Source organism: Numenius arquata, chromosome 2 (assembly GCF_964106895.1).
Source record: "Numenius arquata chromosome 2, bNumArq3.hap1.1, whole genome shotgun sequence".
Taxonomy (NCBI): Eukaryota; Metazoa; Chordata; class Aves; order Charadriiformes; family Scolopacidae; genus Numenius; species Numenius arquata.
The window spans coordinates 26,356,516-26,384,478 of record NC_133577.1 but is presented as its reverse complement, the minus strand read 5'-3'; the positions used below and the strand labels follow the sequence as shown (position 1 = coordinate 26,384,478).

General features: G+C 36.1%; 1 protein-coding gene across 1 annotated transcript in view; it reads right to left on the bottom strand.

The window, feature by feature from the left end:
• Positions 1-27,963, bottom strand: part of FMN2 (formin 2) — a 164,026-nt gene that overhangs the window by 5,931 nt on the left and 130,132 nt on the right. Inside the window, exons 17-18 of the mRNA XM_074161579.1 lie at positions 26,851-26,902; positions 9,781-9,930 (exon numbers count right to left, since the gene is read on the bottom strand). Of these exons, the coding sequence (XP_074017680.1) occupies positions 9,781-9,930; positions 26,851-26,902 (202 nt within the window). The remainder of the gene's footprint in view (positions 1-9,780; positions 9,931-26,850; positions 26,903-27,963) is intronic.

Sequence of the window (27,963 nt, the reverse complement as noted above, 5' to 3'; positions counted from 1 at the left end):
GAACATGGTGAGTTTCTGAAGAAGCCAGGTGGTACAGTTAACTTGGTAAGTGTGATGGGAATAATTTGCAAGCTTACAGTGTGCTAAGCTTCTTTACTGGACTGATGCTCAAACTATCTCACTTCATACTTTTCAACTTCTCAAATTCACTTTCTTTGAGTAAACTGACTTTGGTTCATTTACTATCAATCCCTGTCCCACCTCATGTCAATTCTGGCTTAAAAGTCAGAGTATTGGTTTGATAGGAAAGATAACATCAGCTGCATTAATTTTAGCAATTTTTGCCAGTTACTTCTTTTCCCAAATAATTTCTTTTCCCAAATGTATCTTCACGAGAACATAATCCTACAAAAACTAGCCTTCTCAGCCTAGACAACCAGAGAGTTGCCTAACTCTCACTGTAGTAATCTGAAGGGCAAAGGTGTTAACAGCAGTGGACCCCAACATCAGCCCCAGGGTGGATTCTATAAATACTTAATAAGAGTCTTCATAACTCCAACCTGGACACGTATATCTCCTTAAATATTAAATTTAGCTAATGCATTGCTTGCTTTATTTCAGAAGGGATATACTTCCAAACAGCCCCAACAATGAGAGAGCATGTAGAGAATGTACAACAGTGGGCGATCCATGGATCGGTTAAAAAAAAAAATAAAATCTGCAAGTGAAGGAACAGTCAGTCCTTACAGAGCGCAAGAATTAAGGTCTCAAAACCTGATACTTAATAAAGAGAGCCTAATAATTGTCACCCGTAACAAAGGAAGGAGTTTCTTATTTCCATCACAATAAAAACCCTTCCGCAGCACTCTCACCTCGTTCTACCTCGTATTTATTGTGAGACAAATGTATACAAACTATGATTAAGTTTAAAGACAGTCTCTAAGATGAATAAGCAAGCTACACTTTGGCATGCATGCAGGAAAAAGAAACCAGACATCCTTACAAACCCAAAAGACAGAGTATCTTTATCTACCTTCTAGACCAAAAGCCAGCCTGGCCACAACCTTATCAAGGCTTAGAGACTTTCTGTCATCATTCAATCCATTGAGGGGGGAGCCACTTTCCTGCCACTAAACATTAATAATTTTGTCTGAAGAATCTGTGGCAGACAGATTCATTTCCTACTGGCTCCATCTAGGCTTGGTAGCCTTACACTTCACTAGCAAGCACTACGGCATGACAAATGTAAGCACAGAGAGAAAGCTGGGAGGTTATGTGTCTTAGATAGTAGAGCTGCTCACAAAAACTTTCACAGTAAACTCAGACAGACATTACTTACTTACTTACACAGTTTGACAGTACAGTTCATTAAACCCAAAAGACATTTTTCTGCAGATATTCTGTATTTTTTAACCTAAAACAAAGGTGAGCCCAATACTCTTTATACTACTAAGTGCTTATTATCAGATAAATAGAAGGGTTGTTGCCAAAATATTTTAGGTAGGTTTGTCTGGGTTGGAGATAACTTGTTTATAATAATAAGAGTACCTTTACAAATAAAAACAAATAAAAAAAATCCTCAACAAAAATATCAGGAGCCAGATGTCTTTAAGACTTCAAGGGCAGAAAAAGATAAAACTCTTTCTTTGAAAACTATTCCAGGGCAATGTGCCTATATTTTATTCTTTGACTAGTTGCTAGAATATTGAAATGATTTTTTGCTAAGGAGTTTTTCTTTAGTGGAAAAAAAAAAACCCAAAAAGGAAAATTACAATTCCCAACATAAAAGTAAAAAATGTAGAGCTTTTACTTTTACACCAATAGGGTTGAAGTGATGACACAGGTATGATTCAGTAACTGACTGCAAAGACTTTATACAGATAAGAAGCACATTGTAATGTACCTGGTCCCATCAAACTGACAGATGAAACCTAACCTCTGCCTACCAACAAAGAGATTATGTATTAGACTATCTTGACATCCCTGCCAGCTCCTTGCATGGTTACTTCAAGGACCAAGAGGCAGACAATGGCTGGCTGAAAGACACAGTGATTAATCATACTTTGTCTCAGAGGACCAAGGACAAATAGATTAAAATGTTTTAATCTGGCCACTTAACACAGAAACTAACCTGTAGCAGGACCCTGTATAAGAACCCTCCTCTGTCAACAGTGTAGAGTAGACTTTGGGGAATACATTTCAGATATTCTTCAGTGTGCATCATGTCAAATGGGCCTTAAATAAGGCTTTAAGGCAAACTGAAATTGAGGCCAACTAAAATGAAAATGAGACCTTCCCTTTTGCAGAGTCTTACTGTAATCCACAACACACTTAAAAATACTCTGAAAGAATTTCAATTCCGAAGTATTCGGTTTCACTGTCTGACAAAGAGGATCTTGGTGATATAGGGATTCTGTTCCTATCTGTGCAGAGATACACAGATGTATGAAAATACAAAAAAAAGGATACTATATTGAAATATGTTTTAAAGATGACAACTTCACCTTGAAAATGTAATGATATAAAAAAATAAACTGTTAAGGATGACGATGATTCTAATAAAATGCAAATACACATATACTCACTTAAATACATTTCCTGACTTCTGACATCAAATGAATATTTTTCTTTCTTATAAAAGTGGACAATATTTCAGACTATACCTGGCTACCTTCAGGCGACATGGAAATCACTTTCCTACAGACTTTGCACATGAAAATTGAAGCTGTTCTAAGAAAAGATAGTCATCACCTTCCATTGATTTTCTTGGAACTGAAGCCAGATTGCTCTCGAAGCTGGCTGCATTCTGGGCTATTTGGTTAGGAAATTCAACAGAAAATGATAAGGGAAGGGAACAAGACTGGAGGTGAGGTAAAACTCGTTACATAATCGGCAAGCAAAAGAAAGGAAACTCATGAGTGAACAGAAATGTGAAGCTATGTGTTTTCTGTAAAACATTTTTAAGCAGCAGATGCAGTAAAAGAAGGAAAAAATGTGATGGGTAAAAATGAATGATGTGGTGAAGAAACTACATGGAGAAGGAGACTATCTTAAAGAGGACGTGGAGACATACCCTGGACAGATGAGTTGCTACATTGGGTGTACTGGGGCTACTACGCTGGAAAATTGAAAGCTACAAGACTGGCAATACAAGTAAAGATAACAATTGAGTGAACAAAAGAGATCACTGGAAAGAAAAGAAAAAAAGTAGTCAGCTGGAGAGCCACAGAATTAGAGATCTCCAGTGAAGGAGATGGAAAAATAAGAGGCCTCCAACTTTGCAGCATCAGGTGAAAATAATTATTTCAAAAGGTGCCCATTCATAATTATGTAATGACTCAAAATGAATGCAGACACAGTGGGGCTTTTCCCAAAAATATAAAAAAATCCCCCTAATGTTAGAGTATCCTCTGTACTCATGCTGTAGAACACGTACACACAGACATGCACTTACACTTAATTTATGTTGTCATTATTATGCCAACTCCATGCACTCATTTGGCAAACTCTCAGTAACTAAGGAATCTAACATCTTCAGCAGCTCAGGATCAGTCTGGGTTACAGAAGATTTTAAGTCTTTGTGAGAGTCTCAAGCTTTTGGGGACTAATTTTAATAAGGAAATGCTGCTCATTTGTAAAATATTGCAATATTTTATTGCAGCTCAAATGCCAATGTAATCACTTTGCCTGGGAATGAAAACACTTCTCAAATATAGAAAGTGTAGCACCTCTTGTCAAAAACTCTGTTTAAAATTTTAAGTGGTATAATATTTTTCACTGATATGCAAATATCTATTGAGCATGTTGGGCTGATTTTTCTCTTAGGCAAATATTCTTTTTTCAAGAAGTGGTGAACACAAAAGGGTTAAAAAACCTGGAAAGATCAATATATGGTAGGAACCATCGTATCCCATCTCACTGTACCCTAAACTGTCACACCCAGTCTGACATTACAGCCATGAAAACAGGCTGCAAACTTCATTATGAGATGATGATTGGTATCTATCTCCTTTTAAGCACAACATACACCACCATCACCAGGTAAATAAAGAAGAAAATCCCTTCTGCTGTTTATGTGGTGGCATTCTGGAATCTGGCCTCATGCAAGTCACAAAAATTAGGAGAGATCACAGATTTGGAATTAGTTTTTTACTAGATCCTTCATTTTGTTCAAGTTTACTATTTGTATGCACCAGCTGGCTTACAGTTGCAAGTGGAGATATTTGTTCCTGCCTTGCAAAACTCAGTGTTACTTAAAAATGTTAAACTAAGGTATTTAAAAGTAATTTCTACACCAAAGATCCAGATTGAGAAACTTATGTCCAAATACTTTTATTTTTCACAAACTTTTCCCTCAAAAGCAATGCTAAAACGGAAAGTTACTGCTCTCCTTCCGTAACCAAAAAATAATGGTGTTCTCATTGAAAAAAGGAATAATTGCTGAAAGTGCACAAGGAAGAAAAAAAAAGTACTGAAACGTTGAGCAACTTCTCTCAGCTGGACAGCAAATTGTCTCTTTGTGAGGCACTGCCTTAAAGGACAGTTCCTAGCTTCTGAATCTTTGGTGTGATTGGGCTTCTTTTAAGTAGATTTTTCCAATGCCTGCACAGTATTTTCTGATCAGAAAGCTATTTTATTCAAGTTAAAATTTTGAAATACTCTCAAAAACTCAAGATCCCTTTAATTATTCAATTCAAAGTCACGTAAGCTGCATTCTGTTTTGAAATATCATTGTAACTATGAGTTGTAAAACCAAGCCTACCAGCATGCAACTTGGTTGATTAGAGAGGAGTAAAGACATTCAGATTAAAGTTCTCAAATCAGAAAATGTATCTACCCAGTAACGACTTACTAACATAACGCTTGGAGCTTTTAGTTAGCGTTACACCACCACACCAAGCAAAATGTGATCCCACTAAACATACTCCACATTTCCATCATTTCCCTCTCATGTTGCCACTCCATGTACATTTTTCTTCTCTTTCCTTCCATCTCCACATTTCTTTGCAAGTGCATATTCCTGTGTCCCCCGATTTCTCACTCTCAAGTCTGACTCACTGTTTCCTATTACAACTGTTAACAAAATATCCCTTAAATTACTCTGAGAGGACATTGCTCGTACTATGGGATTTAATGCCCTCCTCTGCAAGCAGAAGTGGCAGCTTACCAATATGCTCCTCACTGTGCAACATACAGATATCCAACGCCAGACTTTAAATTGCTCAACAGCAAGTTTTAAATCATCCTGCCGAGAAGTCTGTAGGGAGACATACCAGTCTTTCTGCAGAGAGAGATCAATGAGCTGTGGAGACATGCTGGCCAGGAATCTTCCTTTCATCTAGATATAGAGTGTGACACACCAGGTGCCAGCTTAACTGCTATTCTTACGGGAATGGGCAACTTTTACATTTGAGAGATGAATGCATTTTTTTGAGTTTATAGATTATTTTTAATGTGTCAAAGATTTATTGTGGGAGTTAAAGGGTTGAATAAAGTCAGCCAAAAGAAATTCTCAAGCTTAGCGTGATGCAAGATATGAGGGACTTACAGAATTTTACCATCATGTTGATCCTGCTTATGAACTCTCCTCTGCTGGCATCCCTGACACAGCTAGTCTCTGTTCAATGACGTGCTTTTTCATAAAGGCAAGGGCCACACTGAGCTTATGACCAATATATACCTTACGTACACACTTACAGGGCACCTAATATCTGTCCCTTTCTCTCTCTTACGGGTGTGATCTCCTAAGAGTTTTCCTAAGAAGATGAGACTTTTGCATAGCTGCCACTGCAGCTGGGCATTATCTGATGATATGTATTCAGAGAGCAACATGCATTTCAGGGTATGCAGCAACTGAAATACATATGGAGATAATGAGGATGATGAACAGGAAGTTTGCAAGGTTCAAAATCATATTTTTTTCAAACAACATTGAAAAAGAATTAGGGAAAATATGCCAGCTCTTCTTGACTTTCTTGCTCATAACTTTTAAGGTGCAAGCTATACTGACAGATACCTTTCAAGAGTTTTCAAGGTATGAATACAATCACAGACTACCAATGACATATTAAATATACAATGAAAGGACAATGATAACAACAGCATCTAAAACCTCAAAATATGCCCCGTTAAGTTTGGTTGGCTTCCCTTTTTTTTTTTTTTTTAAAGTTGCTTAATCAGAAAACAGTTATATTACTTTGAAAACTTTCACTTAAAAGGATACATCATTAGGACAGACATGGCATCAGAAATTTCAACCTCCATAAAATATTTTTGAGAATTTTATAAATAACCCAGATAAAAATTTCTATTTGAATGCTCCAGTTAGCCTTGCCTGCAGTGTGACTCCCAAAAAATAGCACTATTCAGAAAACCCTTTGGCAGGCCTATGTGTTCACTGTAATTTTCAGGTGCATTTTTCTTTTTATTGCTACTGTGTTTATCATGCATAATTTTTCTATAGCTGGTATTTTCCAGTTCTGCTTTATTTCAAATGAGAGAACTGAGTGAAAGTAGTAGAAAACTTCAGGAAAATTAATTTGTTTTTAAACTTGCCCCATTTTTCTTCTTCTTTTTTTTTTTTTTTTTCCCCTCATCATCTTGTAAGGAAATACAAAGTCTGATGCTTCAATGTTTATCTTTTGCATATAAATGCCTGGCAAACCAATACACAAATTGAAATGCTGAGCAAAAAGTGTTTAAAATAAGAACTGGCTGACAGCTTTCTTTAAAACATACACTTTTAATCTGTCGGTAACAAAAAGTAGTACCACCTTAGGAAATACCATCTATGAAAAGCCTTTGGGTAAATTATTGTAAAACAGTGTGACTTACATTTGCAGAGACTAAATAAGGAACAGCCTGTATTAACAAGTAATTCCTTTCCCTACACAGTCCATATTGAAACTGGGATATATAATATTCTGGAAACATTGCTCACAGCATAAAAGTTTATTAAACTAAAGTGGAGGAAGAAGAGGCAAAAAAATCCTGAAACCAACCAGTGGGTGAGAAAGAGAGATGATAAAACTAAAAAAGAAAAGGGATTGAAGTTACACATTTGGTAATTAATGATCATAATTAAAGTACATTTCATGAGGCAGCAACATAGTAAATAACCCATCAAAGGCGGCATACTGCAATACTTTAAAAAAGGAAGTCTCACCATATCTGTGACTGGACTTAGCTGCCAATGAAAAACTATAACAAGTCACATTGACCATTAATGGTCTAGCCTGTTCTTCAACTTTAGCAGCAGAAAAACTGTCAAGAACATCAGCTAATGAGTAAAATCTAGAAAATCTAGTTTCTTGAAATAATAATTTTTATTTCAGTGGCAATGATGAGATTTCAGTTTTCTGTCGCCTGCATATCTGTCGATCTAGGCTAAGATTTTGAAAACCGTTATGTTGTACATTCTTACACCTTTGGGCAACACTGATTTTTTCCCTGAGGATTTTTCTCCCTTGACTTCTCAATACCAGGAGACTTTTACATCACAACTTCTTGTCTTTCAGTAAGAAAAGTGGAAATGTAAAATCAATTAAAAAAGCCTAAAGAACAACTTCAGATATCAGGTTGAGCAATGATTGGAGGCAAAGTATTTTCCATGTAAAGGCTTTGATAAGACAGTTGTTTTACCAAAGAAGAATCTTCATTTTGGAGAAAATAATTTGTCTTACTTGGCAAATTGTCACTCCTACTGCCAATTTGACCAAAATGTTTTATGGTATGACCAAATGACCAAAAAAGCAACAAAGAGAGCTTGATTTTTCCAGACCTGAAACAGCACAGTGCAAGCTTTCCTCAGAGTGAGCACAAAACAAGACACGAAAGACTTCTGAAGTCTAAACCCTGCCTCAGCTGAGAAAACAAAATCTATAAAGAGGAAGATTTAAACTTGATGAGACGGATCAAAATTAAAATTCAAAACAAAAACCTACCTGCAATTTTCAGGATGGATCATTTTCAGTCTTAATCTCACTGACTTCCTGAACTGCAGTTACACAGCCCTGTCTGTCCCCCTGTGAAAGCCTCCTTCATCCCATCAGCTCTGAGTCTGGGTTTAGGTCTCTTTGTCATCCTTCCTAGAGATCTCCCAGTTTCCTTTCCCACTGCAGGCCCTTTCTCACTGTCCTTTTCCTTCCCTGTTGTATCCTGCACCTTGAGCCATATTGTAGGTTATACATGTTCAATTCCTTTCAGGCTAAAACCACCTCTGCCCTAGAAGGGACCAGCTGGCAGCCACTTTTTTTTCTCTGCTGCTTCAACACATTCCTTTAACATACTCATACATTGAACCGAAAGAGAATTAAACGATTGTATAACAATCGCATTCTTCTCTTAAGCTTTAGATATGTAAGAAAAATAGGACAAAGAGGTTTTGTGCTCATTTACTTTTAAAGAAAAATATTTTGCAGCAAAAACCCTCTGGAGCATGGGGTTTTTTTTTTGTTTTTTTTTTTTTGTTTGTTTTGGTTTTTTTCTGGTTTTGTTTTGTTGGTTTTTTTTGTTTGCTTTTAGAAAAATAGCCTAGTATTTCAGAAAGGAAAGGATATTTTTCTTAAATCCTGTTCTATAAAAAACTACAAGATGAAATTAACCTGTATTCAGTTGGCAGCTAAATCCCTGCATAGGAAACCAAAGATAGTATTTAACTGTCAACTCAATTCCAAAGAGATACACTTAATTACATAAAATTAAGTCAGACAGTCAGTAAAATGAAATAGATCCCCAGAGAGCTGCTGTACTGTGATAACATTTGCACCACACTCTTGCAATAGGAGCAGAATCCAATTTTCTTAGCTGTGACTGCTCCAGAATATCTTCTTACACTAAGCATAAACATGACATTCATCATATAGGTGCCCAAGAAAGTTTTCCGTGACTTCCTAAACCAGTAATCTGATGTCTGTGACAATTACACACGGTGAGTACTCTTGAAAAAGAAGCCTGTTCTTGTCAAATTAGCTAAACATAGACTGATATCAATCATATAATGAACATAAAGCTTCAATCCTGTTAATGTTAAGGCTCAGAAGCAGCTTCATTATCTGTATACCAAGGTCACTCAAGTTGCTAACAAATGCAAGATTATAACGTGTTTACAGTTTTCATGTTTGCATTTGTTTAATTTGCCCTTATACAGCATTTATTACTTTCTAAACAACTGATCAATTCTTGGTATCATAACATAAACAAAAGGTGACCACAATGCAATATCTACATACAGATGAAATCAAAGTTCATAGCTCTTCTAACACATGGCCTAGATAATATGGGTAATTCTTCAAAACTATAATCTCATTACTTTATGCCATATATCACACATGCTCATGTCCGTGGGCTGTGATTTGCAATAAGGATCAGTCTGAGTCTTTTCTTACCATGGGGTCAATTGACATTTTCCTTCTGTCTTCCTACTTCCCTTCCTTTTACCCAGCTTCATTGGACAAACATTTACAACATGTCATGTCTTTATGCGTTAACTTGTTTTCACTAAATATGCTAATAGGAAAACTTTAATCAACTTTCAGACCTGAAACAAGTCTCCCATTGCTTGGATTCATAGTGGCATAAGAGTTACATGCTTTACCAAAATGTTGTTCAGGTAATGGACCTGAAAAACTTTAGCACAAATTGATATTAAGGTCCCATTAAAAAATTAGAACAATTAGGAAAAAAAAAAAAAAAAATCAGTTAAAAAAAAAAAAGACTGAGAAAAATCCAAAAAGGCATTCAATAGGTTGTGTGCTAATGAGGTGAGGCTGACTGGTTTCTGTGTGATTGCTCCCAATAACATTCTCTGAGAAAAGCCTTTGAACAAACAAACAAATGTACCTTTCTTGAAGAAGTAGTTTGTTTTCCTTCTTCCAGAAGTCTTTGAAGTCAGAACTGAATTCATGCCAAATACTGAAGAAAGAATGTGGGGACACCTCTTTCTCTCCCATTTTTGGTTTCATACAGAAATAGGCTGCAGTTTCCAAAAAGCTGTCAAAGAAAGCAAAACCAGCAAATGTTTCAGTACCTACTGATGCAGATTTTATTTTTTTTTTACTTTACATTGGCATGGTATTTAATTATTCTTGTTAGCACACCTAAAATCAAAGAACATTAAAATATGGCAGTTCTGTGCTCTTTTTATAGAGATAGATACACAATATAAAACCTCTCTTCAGCAAAGTTGGAATCCGGCATTTATCATAGGTTCTGGTTTTGACCAGAGTATTTTCCATTTCAAAAGCTAAAATGAACGCAGTGTCCAGAGCCCTGCAAATCCAAACATCCACACCTGCCCATATACTGCTTTTCTGATGTGTTTAAAGCTATTTTCAAAACATAGAGTCAAAGCCTATAAAGGACTGTAAACAAAGGTCTTCAGGTTCTGTTGTCTATACTATGACACAATAAGTAGATGGTTTAGGTTGAAGCCTGCACAGAAGTGTTAAAATCCAAACCTGCTGTGTACTAAACAAGAAATTACACAACAGAAAACTGGGCCAGGAACAACTCTGCTAGAAAACAGCTACCTGTCATGACTCTACCAGAATGTCCCAACAACCTCTTCAGAGAACAGCAAAAGTAAAGTAGCTCAATAAACACAAAAGCTACACCTCAAGTAAGAACTGCTGCTGAAATGCAAAGGTTGTATTTCCAACACTGAATGAGGACTGTAATTGCAATTAAATTCTAAAAATTTCTGACTTTTAATTTCTTCTATTTTATTTCAAATTTTAAAATATGTGCAAATGTTATAGAAAGCTACAGAAGAATTATTTTGAAAATTAATTGCGTGATTAACTATTATTCCATTTTATTTTTTGCCTTAATGTTTTGTAAAAACTGAAGCTTTTAGGAACATTTTTTTCATCTGAAGCTCAACATGGAAGCTGGAGAACTGATTATTTTACTAAAAATTCTATGGAAAGAATCTTGAAAGATAATTATAGATGCTTTGCTCACTGATCTATTACCTCTTATTAACCCCTAAGATAACTTTCTATGAAATAGACATCATGCTTTTAATCACGTTAATTATGGGCAAAAAATGCAGTTCCAGTTAAATGGATGGAAATGCCATTTCAGTCACAGAAGTTGTGTCTTTCATGGACTATTGTAACTGGGGATCGAGTTCTTTCACCGTTGTTATAATGTAAAGTATTTAACGGTGACAATAATATACAAAGATTCAACCATTTAGAAGAGTCAATTCGCAAAGTCTCTGTGAAACTGGTTGTCCTAGTTCTCAAAATTCAATACTCCAGTTGTTTTCCTCAACATAAAAAATAAATGTCTATATAAATTTTCCATTTTCTGAATAAAAAAAGCATGCAGTTTAAAAATTTAACATCAGTTTACCAAATTCTAAACACTTTTCTCCTAATTTGTAATTCATTTTTCCATCTGCTGAAGCAAAATGAAGCTGTTGAGCAACAAAGATGCAGCACAAAAATATAAAAGACAAAAACATCGTCACTTTTTAAGCTATTGCGTTGATACTCAAATATCACCGGTACCAGAGTGTACCATTTCTTCAGCTCTCTGTTAGCCTACCATGGCATTCTGTTCTGTAAATCAGTGCATACTTAATAAATGGAATTTTTTTTTTGTGACTGGGTTTGGTTGTGTTTTTTCAAATGATTTATAGATGAGTGTTACTACCGAGTAAACTAAAAAATTCTATTTTACTTACCTATTTACATTTTCCCACAGTTTTATACCAGGGAAAATATTTATCATCTATCCTGTGGTCACACAGAACCACTCAAAAATAGTATCCCTGACATTCAGCATTCAGCTGCACTATATTTTAAACTTTTTGCCTACTTTCAAATATTTCCAGCTTTCTGCAAGACTGCAAATATATCAGGGAGATCCTTTGGTTTTCCTCCCAGCCCCTTCCCTGAGACTTCCAGCTCTGGACCTGGCTAGTGGGGAAGTAATACATAAGGCTTATTTGATTTTTCAGAATGAACTGGCAACATTTTTGAAAGAATGTGAGGAATACAGGACAAGAGAGAAATCTGGAGGCACCAGCAGAGTCAATGGCTTATTTTTAAGGAAGCTCTTTGAATGAAGGCCGTTAATGATTTACAGAACACAGAAAGATCACAAGTGCAAATAAGAAGCCTTGTTCTGAGAAATGTGTCTTCAAACCATTCTGCAAACGACAATAATGTGAAAAAAAATCGACAGTGAATGGCCATCTTAAGCAACGCTTTTAAATTTGAGGTAAGCTAGAATTCCCTCACAGGAAAAGATCCCAAGAAACAGGAAGCCAAGACAAAATACAATTTATACTGTACAGGAGAACGCTCAAAAAACTTGATAAACAGTACTAACATTTATTGGAGATGCAAAGGCTTCTGTTACTCTTCAATTATTTCAAGTATCCTCTGGGAGTAGGAGTCAGCCAATGTCTTTTTCTCTGGTGACTGAAAATCTCCCTGAGGACTGATCGCTTATATAATCAGCACAACCTTACATGTGCATACAGATGTGTCTAAAAGCTGTAACTTCATTTCTAGGCTTATAGAGAAAAGAGTAATGCTCAGCCAGGTTGCTTGCCTCCCTGGCAGTTACTTTGGGAGCTAAGGGAAATAAGCTGTTTGTGAAATGTGAAACAGCAGCAGAGTACCAGGTTGTCATTGTTAATACATCACACCTTTCTAAAGGCTGGTAACAACGCACAAGACATCAGCTGCAACACAGTAAGACTTCAGGGCACAAATCTCCATGAATCAAATATCGCAGATCAAACAGTCAAGACAGTTACCACATTTTTTTTCAACTAGAGAGATCTCCCCTTATTTAGCAGTTATGTCTCTTAGAGTACATTCAGAAGACATATGGAAACCTGCTTGCTATACATTTGATGCTGTCATTTGTGTAGTACAAGACAAAGTGGCATAATTCATACATGAAATGCAAAGCAAATAAAGTGAATCCAAATGCATCAAATAAAACATGCACAGCAATAAATCCTCTATATTACCATGCTCTTTAAATATCTGATTTGGAAATGTTTACATATGTCAAACTAGACATATGCCAAAGCTGACTCCAGGAGGGGACACATATTTTAAATACAAAGAGAAATTCGGATGACATCTCCATAACCCCAAGACCAGGTATTATCTTTTCAGATTTCAGCCAGGCAACAAATACCTTTTTCTCTGGCGCTTTTCAGTGGGGCAACCCATTCAAGTTTTCCTGTTTTTCCTCCAGCAGACTTTGAAACAAAGTATCTGCCAATACCATTGATACTTTTCCTGACTGTATGTGCAGGCACACAGAAATTTTGAATCAGAAGAGAGACTAGAGTTCAGAAGGCTTTTGTTTCCATACCTAAATTAATTTCTGCTTCACACAACTTTGGGAAACTCATCTGACCTGTCTGGCTTTCATTTCACCTATGAAACATTTATTACCAAACAGGTATTTCAAACCTTGTTCAGTGTCCATTTCTCAAGTGAAAAGATTCTTAGTTTTCTGTACTCTTAGTGAGTGTCTAAAAAAAAAGAATGTGAACTAGAGAAAAGATAACAGTAATGGAAGAGGGAATGAAGGGCACGTGAGTTATTTTCAGGGATTAAAAGAGGTAAAGGAGGTCACTGGTTTTGCTTCAAATAGACTGACTTTTCAAGCATGATTAAAAACAAGGCAGTGATGTTCACACCACTGTTTTATCCTGACATGGCAAAAGCCGGAATTCTTTAAACAGATTTCAGGCTGGGTTTCATATTCCTCATGCTGGCCCTGAAGGAGAATTAAATAATATTCAGTCTTTCAAAACAATGGAAGAGTTGCTCATCCCTGACAAGTAAGTAAGGAAATAAGACCAAGAAAGATGGTTAGTTCCTTTTCTCCTTTTCTCGTCTTCTAATTTCCTTGATTCAAGTGTTTGTGTAATTCAGAAAAATCACTGCAGATTAAGAAGACTGAACTCACTGCTTATTCAAATGTGGCAATCTGATGAATGAATCACTGGACTTTTCTGTGTGCTCCCTTGTCTACAACTGTGAGACTATGTAAATGATTTTTCTATCTGGAGGGAAGGAAGGAACGGATGCACTAACAACCAAACCAAATTTAATCACATGAGAGAGAAAAGAAGCCGTTCACATTGCAAATGGCTCATTGACAGGATTTCTAGTTAATAGATCTGATCCATTAGGAATATTTTAAGAGCAGCTATGGATTATTTTTTTTTTTTTTTTTTCCCCATTCCATTGCAAAGCCAGTTAGCAAGCTGCTGCAGACAATGATTCAGATTCAAGTCTGGTGTGTACAATGCATTAGCCAGTTTATAAAAACGTACAACATATGTTTCCACACATGCATGTACGTATGTGAATGTATGCAGAAGCAAAAAGAGAGGGAAAGGAGACAGAGCAGCTGGGAACTACAAAAATTTTTCTTTTGCTCAAAAAAAAAAAAAAAAAAAAAACCAATAAGGAGACAAATCAACAATACTAAGCAATGGACTGCAGTCATTTCATCAGGCTTCTGTGACCAAACAAATAACAAAGTAACCATAAGTAGAGACATGCCCTGGCTAACCTTTCTGGGAAATATTGAACACACGCACATACACGCACCTGGTTTCCACATACAGCAAATTAAATCACCTGCAAGAGTAAAGATTTGTTTCAATGTGGATTTAAAAGCAGAAAAAAAAAAATATTCTACAATTCTGCAAGAGAGATTCTGTTTAACAGATTATATATTTTGGCTGAAGTCTGAACCTTGACTACTTGGGTTTGGCTTTATAAATTGTTAAGCATCATATACGTATATTTGAGATTAAGAACAGGTAGTCTTAGCGGTGGTACTGTTAGTGTTGTGAAGCAGTTGTGTTTTCAGAAGCAGTTCTGAATTAGGTAAGATCTGCTAAGGTACATTTTAGTTTGATTAAAATCCAAGTAAAATTTAGAACTAAGCACAGTCTACCAAAAGAAATAAGGTAAAAAGGGGAGAAAAGACTCTATGTGCCCCTTTAAATCTGACATGAGCTACATTTAGTACTCGGACCAGTGCTATTTAACATCTTTGTTGGAGACATGGACAGTGGGATAGAGTGCACCCTCAGCAAGTTTGCCGATGACACCAAGCTTGGTGGCGCGGTCGACACACTGGAGGGAAGGGATGCCAGCCAGAGGGACCTGGACAGGCTTGAGAGATGGGCTCGTGCAAATTGCATGAAGTTCAACCAGGCCAAGTGCAGGGTCCTGCACCTGGGACGTGGCAATCCCAGGCACAAATACAGGTTGAGGCAGAGAATGGCTGGAGAACAGCCCTGAGGAGAAGGACTTGGGGGCGTTGGTGGATAAGAAGCTCAACACGAGCCGGCAGTGCACACTGGCAGCCCAGAAACTCAACCGCATCCCGGGCTGCATCAAGGGAAGTATGGCCAGCAGGTCGTGGGAGGTGATTCTACCCCTCTACTCTGCGCTTGTGAGACCCCACCTGGAATACTGTGTCCAGCTTTGGAGTCCTCAACACAAGAAGGACATGGACCTGTTGGAATGGGTCCAGCAGAGGGCCACGAAGATGATCAGAGGGATGGAGCACCTCCCCTATGAAGACAGGCTGAGAGAGCTGGGGTTGTTCAGCCTGGAGAAGAGAAGGCTGCGGGGAGACCTCATAGCAGCCTTCCAATATCTGAAGGGAGCCTACAGGAGAGCTGGAGAGGGACTCTTTGCCAGGAAGTGTAGTGACAGGACAAGGGGTAATGGTTTCAAATTGGAAGAGGGGAGATTTAGATTAGATATAAGGAGGAAATTCTTTACTGTGAGGGTGGTGAAGCACTGGAACAGGTTGCCCAGGGAAATTGTGGATGCCCCATCCCTGGAAGTGTTTAAGGCAAGGGTGGATGGGGCTTTGAGCAACCTGCTCTAGTGGAGGTGTCCCTGCCCATGGCAGGGGGGTTGGAACTCGATGATCTTTAAGGTCACTTCCAACTCTAACCATTCTATGATTTTATGATTTAAAGCCAAACTGGGTTGGCAGGCATATAAGCCTGTTAAGAGTGTTGATCCTGAATTGATGATTTCATAGGGAAGATGAGTACAGTATATAAGTAACAGTACTTGCTTCCTGGAAAAGCTAATCATATGAATTGCCATATTCCCTCTCATTTTATTTTATAAAGAGAAAAAGGCTTTGTACTTATTTTCTTTGTGTTTTCAACATCTGAAAGCATTAATGAGAATTAGTCTTAAGATAGAACACCAAGCAGTTCAAAGTCACAAAAAATTATAAAAATTGAACCATAACCAGCATCCAGGTAATTGAGATAGCACAAAGCTGTGAGGAAACTTAATATGCACTGCAGCCTAAAAAGCCTCTCGTTTTCTATTGACATATTTTGTTGAGGGTCCTCTATTCACTATAACTTTACATGACTTTCTTCACCTGCTTTTTTTTGTTTAAAAACTATCATTGCCTCTCCTCAGTGCTTTCTCTTGTCCCACATAATTGGAAGTGATTAAATATGAAAATAAACATAGATTCATTCAAAATAGCTAGTACTTAAATAATAAGAAATCTCTTGGGGTTCTTTTTTTTTCTCCTTTATTTTTAATGAAGAAAAGTATTTTTCTTACATTAAAAGGAAAATCGAGATAATATGCCAGCTTAAGTTGGCTGCCAGAATCATTAATCTCTTCTTTCATTTGCCAATTTATATTGTGTAACTATGGATTTTGTAATATTGTTCCTTAGAAAACAAAGGTCTCAAGAGATTTTTCCTTTCCTCTAAAAAAAACCTGCCAAACATTTGCAATATTTTGAATCCTATGTCATCTCCCTCATCTCTAGTCCCTTGCTTCCCATAAGTTCATATTAAACAGAAAAGTGTTTTATTGCTCCAACTAGATGAAAATTAACAGCTTCAACAACAACAAAATCACTCTACCTTTGAGGTACCATTTTTTCCCACAGTAAATGTCCAACAAAAAGGATCCAATGTGAAGAACAAGAAATTATTTTTTGACAGGCCAGTCTGCCTTGTTCATGAGAATTTTGATTCCGTCCCCCCCCCCAATACTAGGAATACTTTACAGTTTTAATATTCATCAACAATGATGAATATTATCAGTTGTACACATTGACTAGTAACACAAATGCACAGCTTAAATATTTCATACTTCATGCCATATCTTGAAGGCAGTGGACCCAGTAACTGAAGCAGAGCATACACTGTGATTGTTTAATTCAATAGGTATTATGAATATGATCTTGCACTTAAATATTTTAGGAAAACGAAAATTTTTAGAGGACTGATGAACTCATGGAATTAGCAATGAATAAAACCTTCACATATCAGATTGCTTTTTCAAACTCAGTTCAAACTGCTATTCCAGGCCCTTATATTTACATTATTCAATAGGCGAGTATTTCTTCAGTCCTGTCTTTCAGTAACAAAGTCCCTCATAATAGGGATAGCAAAGTAGCAAAATAGTATGGCCATAACTAATTTAAACTACAGTTTTGTTGGAAGGTAAATTTGAGCACTGAGATTTTCACAATCTGTTTATTTTAGGAATTAATTTTATCACATGCAGATTAAGGTATGATGAAGAAATTTGCCAAATCACTTCTTGTTGCTTATATCTTCTGGAATCATTAGGTTCAGGAATCACAGTTAACATTACATCTTACAAGTGGTATTCTTACTTATAAGTAGTATTGCTCAAGATTTTCCTTTTCTGGTTTTATTACTTTTTTTCTTCCTATTTTTATTCTCATTCTTCTCTAAACCTCTAGTATACAACCTGGTCCCTCTGTATGTTTGGGTTTGTTTTGTTTGGGCCTTTTTTTTTTTTGCATTGCTCTGATGTAAGCAAGTGCTCTGCTGATGCAACAATGCCATCTTTTATCAGAGGTGGCATAGGATGATGACAGAAAATCCAGTGTTTAAAAAAGCCATTCTGCACAGACTGAGTCACTCGTCAGCAATTTGAAAATCAAAGGTCAGGAAACGTAGAAGTATTTTTGCTACCTTTACTATATCATGTACAAAATATTCATCAGCCACAGCTTGCTCAGTAATTGGTGTGTATGTGAACCTAAATTCTGTTATTCATATTTAAAGATTATATCTCTGTTCAAGAATATCATTCAGATTAAAATATGAATTGAGACAATACATTAGAAACAGAGTGAACCTTTGGGTCTTTTTTGTCTCTGAGAATTGTATTCTAACAGTCCACCCAGAGAAAAAGGCAAACACTTTTAGCATGACTCTTCTAATGCATTTTTAATTTGCATGTGCTTTCTCCTGTCATTTTAAAATGACAATTTTAAACAGGTTCAAACTTTCTGTCAAGAACTTGGCTTGAGGTATTTGCAGTTCCCTAGCTGCACTGGTGTTAGGTGCAATCCACCATAATCTGCATACTTTTCAGGAACATGTAGGTTCTCTTTCTCAGAGTTTAATGCTTTTAATTTTATGTTAGTGTGGATATCATGCCCATACATGTCAACTAAGCTGTTATATAGGCACATGGATAGCTCTGTGACAAACTGGGTATATACAATATGAGTATGCATAAAACAACAGCATGTAATAGAGTGCACTGGAAAGTCAGGCCCGGTAGCATATCCAAGAGAAAAGTATTTTTCTCTCCTAAAAAGACTAACGTATCAGCTTCAAACATATTAAATAACCCTTGTTCAGTTGAACTCAAAGAAATAGTAAGGTGCCAGTAGACACAGAATATGGTGGTAGAATGAATTTCAACAGCAGTGATCTGACACACAAGCTGCTAGCCTCAGTGCTGTAAGAAACAGCTAACTGCCTCATGTTAAAGCCCAACATCTCCAGATGTTTCTATTAATGCACCTTGTCTTCACTGTGTAGTTCAATGGAGGCCTTCTGAGTAATAATTATTACTTAAAGAGGTTATAATTACATATGAGGGTAGTGCAACCACTGTGTACTAAATATTGTATTAGAAGTTTTATTATGGTTTTTTTTGATCTATTGATGTCAACCTCAGCCTTGTAATCTGCCTGCTCCCATGGTATGACTCACTTTTATAACCGAAATTCATGCAGAGTCAAGGTCAAAGTTATCTAACAAAACAAGAAGTAATTTGCCTTAAACCTAGAGCAGATTATTTAGAAATCTAGAGAGAAACCACACAGACGCTTTACCAGATTCCATGAACATATAACATTAGCCCACGTTCTAAGAATATAACCCCACATAGATTAAATTTTATACATAGCCATTTGCAAAAACACACTCTAAAAATAACAAGAGAAATAAATCTACAGGTCTGATTGCGAGTATTGTCATGTGCTCTTTCTATTTTGGTTCTCAAGTCAAACTGAGGTTTCAGTTTCTATTCTTTGAAAATTATAGAATAAAAATGCTCTGAAATACTTGTGTATTATGGAACCTCCTAGAATTTTAAATGTTTTGTGATGCAGTTTCATCTTAACCCTTCAGGTTTGCTCTGAAGAGTGTTCTTAATTCAATGCACAAGAGCTCTCTCTTTAAGATGCATGAACACAGCACTCCCTAATATCATCCAAAGCTAGCACAACTGTGAAGGAAAGAAATCCAGCCTTTGGAGAGAACAGAGATGTTCATGGGGGCTCTCATATTTTTAGAGTCAATTACAACAAAATCCCATGAAAGTAAATTGAAAGACTTCAGAATTTGGGTAGTTGAAGTGTCAGACTGAAAAGGTATTTACACACATTTTTAAAACATTAGGCATTTGTGACTGAACTGCTGATTTATCCCAATACACTCTCTTCATAGTAGTGACACTATCTTTGTTTCGATGAGTAGAGAAAAATGGGTAGCATTTTCTGTAAGGATCAAGTTTAAATGAAAAAGTGTCAACCATTGGAATTGATGGAAAGATTGTAACAAATCACTGTATCACTCTGGATATGAGAATCATCAATATTCACACTTCCAAGCAAAACTAAATAAAACATACTCCTTTTTCCTAAGAACAATCTCTCATGTCTGGAGGAGCTGAGGATTCCAAGGATTGAATGAAGGCTTCCGTGGTGTTTCTGGTCTGGGGTGACCATTGCCCTAGCTGTTTCCTTTGGGGCGGAGAAGGAACTTTTACCTCCTCACACTGATTAAGGTAGAACCATCTTTCAAGGCAGCAGTTGAGAAAAGAAGGGAGTGCAAGTTATCCTGTGAGAAGCATTCATTTAAGACACAGTGCAGAAGGGATCTAACTTGTTAAGGAAGACAACAAACAAGGCAACAAGGCAAGGAAGAAACTGAGGAAGAGTAAGGAGGCAACGTTTTTTATAGTCACTTAATCTCCATATATAAGCAGCACAGTGGGGTTTCAGCAGTAGGCTAAGGCAAGCCCTGTGCTGTGGAGGGGCTGATGGCTGCCTTCATCAGCTGGAAGTTATTACGGAAGGAATGACCTATATTGCACAAGTTATTACTGGATAGTTCCCAGATGAGTTAATGCAATTGTGACCTAATTAAACCATATCCCTGACATACTGCTCTTCTATTTGCATATACATGACAACAGCAATATAATATAATAATCCTTAAAGTAAATCTTAACATACGGCAAGAAAGAAAGCAACAACTGTAGTGGCAAATCACTATAAAAGAGTAAAACCAGAAGTGTTATCCACATTTAAGTCACAGTCATGGCAAATGTGAACACTATACCATGAAGGTCTTAGGAAACCATCTAACTAAATGGCTCAGGCAGACAATACAATGAAACAAAGAAACCTACTGAACATAATCAGAAGCTGATGCACAATGGCAAGGCACTGGAGCTAATCACACGTACACATATTTTACTTCAGCTGTAACAGCTCAAGGGAAATATCTTGAATTTTTGAGGACTACTCAGTGAAAACACCTACTGGACATATACTGGAGGTCAAAACAATGTGTCACATTTAAAGATTTTAGTTTCTGTAATTTTTTCATTAATTTTATTAGCTACATGATTCTTCTCTTAGTTTTTTTTTAATCCCAAATTTAATGCTATAGTATTAGTTTTGTGTAGGATCAGACCCTGGTTCTTTTATCTATGTTATCATGAGGGTGTTTTCTTAGCTGTATTGTTATCAATGCTACCTAGCTGTGCCACTGTATTTGCACCTTAAACTAACATCCTTTATCTTTTACTGTAAGATCTAAGAATAGGTCCTTTACATAAAATGTAGAATAAATTGAAAGATAAGTTTATGTTACAGAATATTATACTCTGAATTGTACCCTGGTCTCTTAAAAGTTGTATTACCATTTGTTCATATTAGCACTGAATGTCATTAAATTCAAATTAATTTAAAACCAATAAAATATTAATATTTTTTAAGCAAGCAGGCCAACAACTTTAAAAGAAAATATAATGCTCTTACTGACAAAAATCAATCATGCAAATGGTTAAGGACTTGCAGTCATTTGGGAAATATTTTCAGAAAAGGACAAAGACTTCACCTTTCAGGGAAAGATCAATTACCCATATTTCAGAAGAGACTTTCTGACATAACTAAACTGCCAGCTAAGTTTCCATTACTGCATATTTACAGGCCCTGATATTTTTTCAGAGACAGGATACTAAACTAGAATGATCCAATCTGTTTAACAGTCTGTAAGCTACTTCTATACACATTTCCTTTGCTCACCAAGTATTTACTTTTTGCTGATGCAACTAATGTATACCTACAGTCTGAAATGTATTACTGTGAACAATTCATGTCTGTATGCTGGGAGCCACACAGTGAGAAAAGACACCCAACAGTACAGGAACCAACAAAGGATGAGTGGCTGAAGAGTAGTGAAAGATGTCCAACAGCATATTCTTGCCTTTCAGTTAAAAGTGTTGTGCTGTTTTGTTTTGTTTTTTTTTTTTTTAACCACATACCTCTCTCCATTCTGAGCTTTTCATCACTTTATTTCAATCATTAACTCAATTTTCACTTTAACTTTACAGTTCACTTTTGGAAACAATCCAAACCATTGTGTGGAAGGTAGAAAGGCATGAGGAACATTTACTCTTTTAAAGGATTACCAGACTTAGGTGCTACATTTCTACCTGTTGCTTTTCAGCAGTGCCACTGTACCATACTGTCCACTATTTCTCTAAGTGTCATCAACTTGTCAGCTCTATGCAGGTGTAAAGCTTTGTTCCTCCCCAAGTCTCATGTTCAGTGAAGCCAATGGAAGTCTGCGAAGAGTGTTGTGTCAGGAATATTTTTTTTGCAGGGAATTTAAAATAAACATTTGTCTTCAAAATTAACGTCATTTGTTACTACAGCAAAGAAAGCAACAACACATTGCTAAATGGATTATTAAAAGTCCTGAAAAAGAGAAGAGATGCCTGGGAGGCTGCGCTCAGGAAGCACTTAAAGGCCTAAAAATCACTGGAATGTGCAAGTAATGGGAGCAAATTATAAAATAAACCTAATAAAAATATCCTGACACAGGAAGATGAGTGTTTAATAACCAACCACAAGCATCCTAAATTCCCCAGTTGGTACTTATGTCAGAAGGTAGAAAGTCCTCTGTTTGACTGTTCATAAAGCAAATATGTATTCTCATTATGTATTGAGATTTACTAAAGAACAGATTAAACTCTCAGATTTGCTAATATCAATGACGTACACAAAGCCATGATAGTGAGTGGCATTTCTGTCTATCCAGCCCTTATTAGGCTTATTAGGCATCACAGCAAGAAAAGCAGGTGAACAGTTTCACCCCAAATCAAGCAAGCATTATATGGGACTGTTGCCTTAGTGACCTATGTTGTCACTTCAAGTAGGATTATACTATATGAAATATTAGAAATAAAAGGATCTGTAGTGTTCTTAAGAGGTTTTCAGCATACGTTGTCTCTTACATGAGTGCAGTATGAGAGTAAACATAAACTGAGAAATGTTCAGTGCTATGGCACTGAATTTAGATTCTGATGCTTCATTATTTGACTGAGAGATAGCAGAAAGAATTGAAGATCATCTGACTGTGTCTCAGGTCTAAAGCAAACGTCTCCAGTTCAATTTGTGAATGACTCCTGAGGTGTTATTCCAAGAAGAGACAAATCATTGCAGGTAGAGGGGAAGAAAAAGAAAAAGATCATCCTAACTATTTCAATGGAAGAGAGATAGGTGTTACAGTCTGGATTTATTTTTTTCTAAAAAAAGACCCTAATCTGGAAGCCTTCCAAAGAGATCAGAACTCAATACTGGGTAAGGTATTATAAGAAAATAATAAAGCTACATGCTATTCCTACATAACTATTCAGTTGAATAGAGGTAGCAAGGCCGAGAATTAGGATCTTCAGCTCCACTGAATGCTGTTTCTGGTAATCGTAGTCAGACTGTTTAGCTGTTGCTTCTTCAAGAATGAAGTGCAAGAAGAGTAGTAACTAGCTAATTTCTGACTATAATGCAGCAAGATTATATTGCTGCTGTTGCTATTGCTGTTGCTAATATACTATTAACCATACTTTTACCTAGTATGGTAAAAAAGACATGAGCTATCATATTGTTTTGACAATAACTTCAAATTACTTGCTATGGATACTGTGATCAAAGTCTATCTCATTCTAAAATTGTATTAAACATACCTGGAAACAATAGCGTTTCTAATTTTTTCTCCCTGCTTAAAAAAAAAAAATCACATCTTGAAAGATTAGAGACATTTAAAGCTAAGTAAATGAAAATACAGAAAACAGAGAACATATTTGTTGCTTGATGGAAAGCATGCTGTTTCACCCAGTTTTCAAAGATGTTAAATTTTAATTATATTTTTTTTAAAAATGTTATATACAGCTGTGTGAATTGAGCACATAGCTATGGATCTTGGGTCAGAGAACATAATCTAAAATTAAAAAAAACCAAACAAACAAAAAAAAGGGGCACCAAATTGTGAACTCCTAAAATATAGAAGCATCTCTCTCGCCCTCCTCTCCTCTTCTACTTCTTTCCCCTCCCCCCAAAACAGTGATTTTTACTTTAACTTGTCAAGTATTTCACAGTTTCTCAAGTATTTAGCAATGAGTATCTAATTGGAAAGTCCAGGTTCTTTTTTATTACACTTTATCAATATTGTTAAGGGAATGATGTAATTGTTTGGGGTTTGGTGAAGACATTCCATGTCACTTCAGTGTTAATACCAGGCTGGAGCCTTCCTTGTCTGCCTGCGTAAGCTAGATAAACACAGACCTGTGTGCTTTCTTCTCATCTCAGGATACTTACTCAGAGAGATCTTGGAACATATGCCTGTTGTGAGCTAAACATTTCACTTTTCATTTTATCCATGTGCCAGAAATCCATTCCTTGGATAAACACTTTACATACTGACACTCTTAAAGTCACTAAACACGATAAATAAAGAGAGAATACATCATTTCAGAACTGATTAAACATTTTCTCACTTGTGACAAATGAACAGCTATACAGTGTATGGAGTCCCTGGAGCAGACATTCCATTTTCTCTGTCTTTATTTTGTGTGGAAGATTAACTTTCCATTTCAGCTCATCTATTGCACAACTGAGCTTTTCTAAAATACACATTGTTGCATTTTCCCCAAATCATTATTCATTTTAGAAAGATTTTTGTTATCATTGTTGTAAGAACTTCTCTTTTAGACTTTTGTATTTTTATGGAGATATCAGCTTTAATATTTTGTGCCCAAACTAAGAACAAAAAAAAGAAAACGTAGGTTTTTTTATGGAGTAGACCCGAACTTATACATGGCTGAAATTATCTACTTCAAAAAAGAAAACCCAAGCACATTAATCACATTAATTTTGCTCCATCTAATCCATCACTTTTCCTTGCACTACTTGCTTGTCTAGTCATTCTGTGCATTGCTGTTCTACCTATGATTAGCCAAATGTAACTAATCTTTATTTAGATTTTTAAGCTCTCATCTTCTTTTTCACCCACTTCCCACCAAAAAAGATCCCAAGCTTTTTATTTCCAAGCCCAAATAAAAATCTTAGTGGAACACTAAAACTATACCATTCCTCAGTATTTTAACAAATACCACTAATCTGATTAAGAATTTCAATGGGAAGGTAGAAAGAAGAAAGAAAGAGAAATGCAGCATAGATAATAGTAAAAAAATAACTTTGCCTTAATGTTGTCCTAGCATAATTCCTCATGTGTTCCACAAAAGATTTTGCACTTGACCTTATCCTTGCTAGATATTTGCAGTAAAGAGGAACAACAAAAACTAATTTTCTTTCACAAACTCCTATGTAAAAGGAGCTGTTACATTCAACATAGTGGGAGAAGAAAGAATTAGGACAAATTGGAAGGAGCAGACAAAACTGAATGAGAATCCAGGGAGCCGTTTGCTTTCTTCCCTCATACTGTGGATGCTAGATATACCAATAGGAAGTGTTTCATATGATGGTTCCAGTGCAGTCAAGGAAAAAATAAGAATAGAGAATGAATTAGACACCAGAAGACAGTAACAAGTCACAAGATTTCTGAACAGAACGCAAATTCCCCTTGTCCTTAGATAGCTGTCGGTTTTGGGCATGTAGTCTAATCCATTTTCCACACGGAAAACACTTTCCTTAAAAGAGCAGTCAGAAATGACAAAAATCTCTTCTAACAGCAGTTTCTTCTCTCAAGGTTTTTTATTAAGGAGATTTTTAAGGATAAGAATTATGTAACTCAGCAGTTAAACAAACATAAGAAATGTCAGGAATGCCTTTCATATACTTGAGCAAGAGGTATGATACTAAGCCAAAGGAATACTCCCTTTGTTCCACATTTTCCATGATGATCCTGCATCACCAATGTAGCACTCAAGGACCTACCATCTCCTTACAAGTAAGAAGGGAGCTGCTTCTGGGAGAGGAACATCCACTCTCCCCTTAGTTTCCTATTCAAGTACTATCTTTAGTACATAGCCCAAGGGAATAGAGCGAAAATGTGGTGCTGTACCAGGAAAGATGTCAACCGTTACGCGGCATTGCAGCAGGTAGCAAGTTTGGGCATCAGGCCCATAGTATGGCTAACAAAGTGTAGTAAGAACTAGAACCTTTTATAGTGGTGTATTTTACAGGAATCCTGTTGAGAGACTTCCCAGCTCTTGGAATATATAATGAGTATATTCATTAGCATATAGTCAGTGGCAGCTGTAGCTAGTACAAAAAGATGATATTTTTAGTGAAAGGAAAACAAACACAGACTGTCAGTTTCACTAAACCTGATCTATAAATGATGCGTGTCATATTTGGTCTTTTGCTGGGACAGATAAAAGTCTGTCCCATTTAAATACTGCTTCAGGAGAACACTGAAAAAACACAGCCAAAAAATCAGAAGAAACCACAAGTTGTGCAACGCAGTGAAGTTCCCAATTTTGAAAACTCTCTCAGCTGCACACATCTGTAGTGAAATTTAATGAGGTATTTTGCTTTTTGCCACAAAAAAACCTATTTGAAGATCTATTAGCAATTCTACAAAGGAAGTCAGATTTAATTGTACATATCATTAGTATATTTTAAAACAGATTTCTATTCTTTATTTTAAAGCAGACATTTTATAAGCACAGGAAGTGCTACATAATGAATAATAGTTGTCTGGGGAATGCTACGTGTCTGTCAAATCACCATGATTCTGGTGAAGTATGAACAGTTTTCTCTGAGTACAAACGGTAAATTCTAAATTCTTTATTTTTGCATAAGGTACAGCATTTTCTGAAAGACAGGAGTCTTGTGCAATATTTCTCTAAAGGTAGGCTGGGTGTCTATGTTCCTTCAATTTTTTTTTCCTAATTGTCAAATTAAAATTGACAATAAACAAATATTACTTAGTTTTCTGAATGCATTTCTTTAGCTATTCAAAAATACAATTATGCTAGCTACCACTACAGCAACTTCTACCAAAAAATATTTTTCAAAGAAAGGTTTTACTGCATTCTTCTTTCTTACCTTTTATGTGCTTCTGTCAGTGACTTCTCTTCATTTTCTTGGTCTATTTTAGCTGTAAAAATACAAAGAATTAGCTACAAGGTGGAAAATAAAGATGTTCAGGATAATGTTCGTTGTAAATACATCGTGTATAAAATGTATAGAAACCATGTGAAGATATACTCAGGTACATCAATTCTGTAAGGAAAAAAAAAAAACAAACCACCAAAACCCCACACAAACAAAACTAGATATGAATTTTGATACTCCTATTAAAAAAAAAAACAAACAAACAACAAAAAAACACAACAAAACAACACCACAACCATAAAAAAAACCTCAAAGCAAATTTTGGAAATTTTTTTAAAACAAAGTTTGCAGTAATACAAACAACCACCAAGTCATCAAAGTGACTTAAAAACAGATCTTAAAAATGATTCTGAAAACCTAAAAAATATGGGAACTGGTCTACCATGTGGAAGAAGAGCTGAGTGAAGAGCAGGAAGGATTCAGCCTTGCAGCTTTTCTCAAAGTTGCTTGATAGTTACAAATAAAAACTCTCTTCCCTCTTCCTGCACACACCATCTCCCTGGACACACATCAGTTAGTGAAGTAGAGAGCCATAGTGGGCCCATTTTGAAAACATGACTGTTTTTATATGAAGAAAATTATCATTTGGTGATCAAGTGAAGTAAATTAAATATATGAAAATTTCATTGCAACACATTGATGAAAAAATAATCTATTTTCCGTGTGTTCTCTCATATTTTATTTTATACCAATTTCACTTCACTTAGATGGTATTCTGATACACAAAATCTACAAGAGCATGGATATTAACTCTGGTGTCACCAATGTGCTAAGCAATAGTACAAACTGCTCTGTGCATATGTGCTTAGGTGAGATTTATACTTATATAGTCATTTAGGTAGCACAACTTAAATCCATTTAAGATCTGCATGCTTTAGCCAAAAGCTTTTTAGTTTGGAACTTGATTCAGTCTGCTGGGCTACTGGCCTACTAATTTGCAAGGAGAATTTTAGGATTCCCAAGCATCAGTGGGCTTTGGGACATGAAGAAACTCTGAACTGTCCTGGAAACAAATGTCAAATGTTACAGAAGTCATGTAGAAAT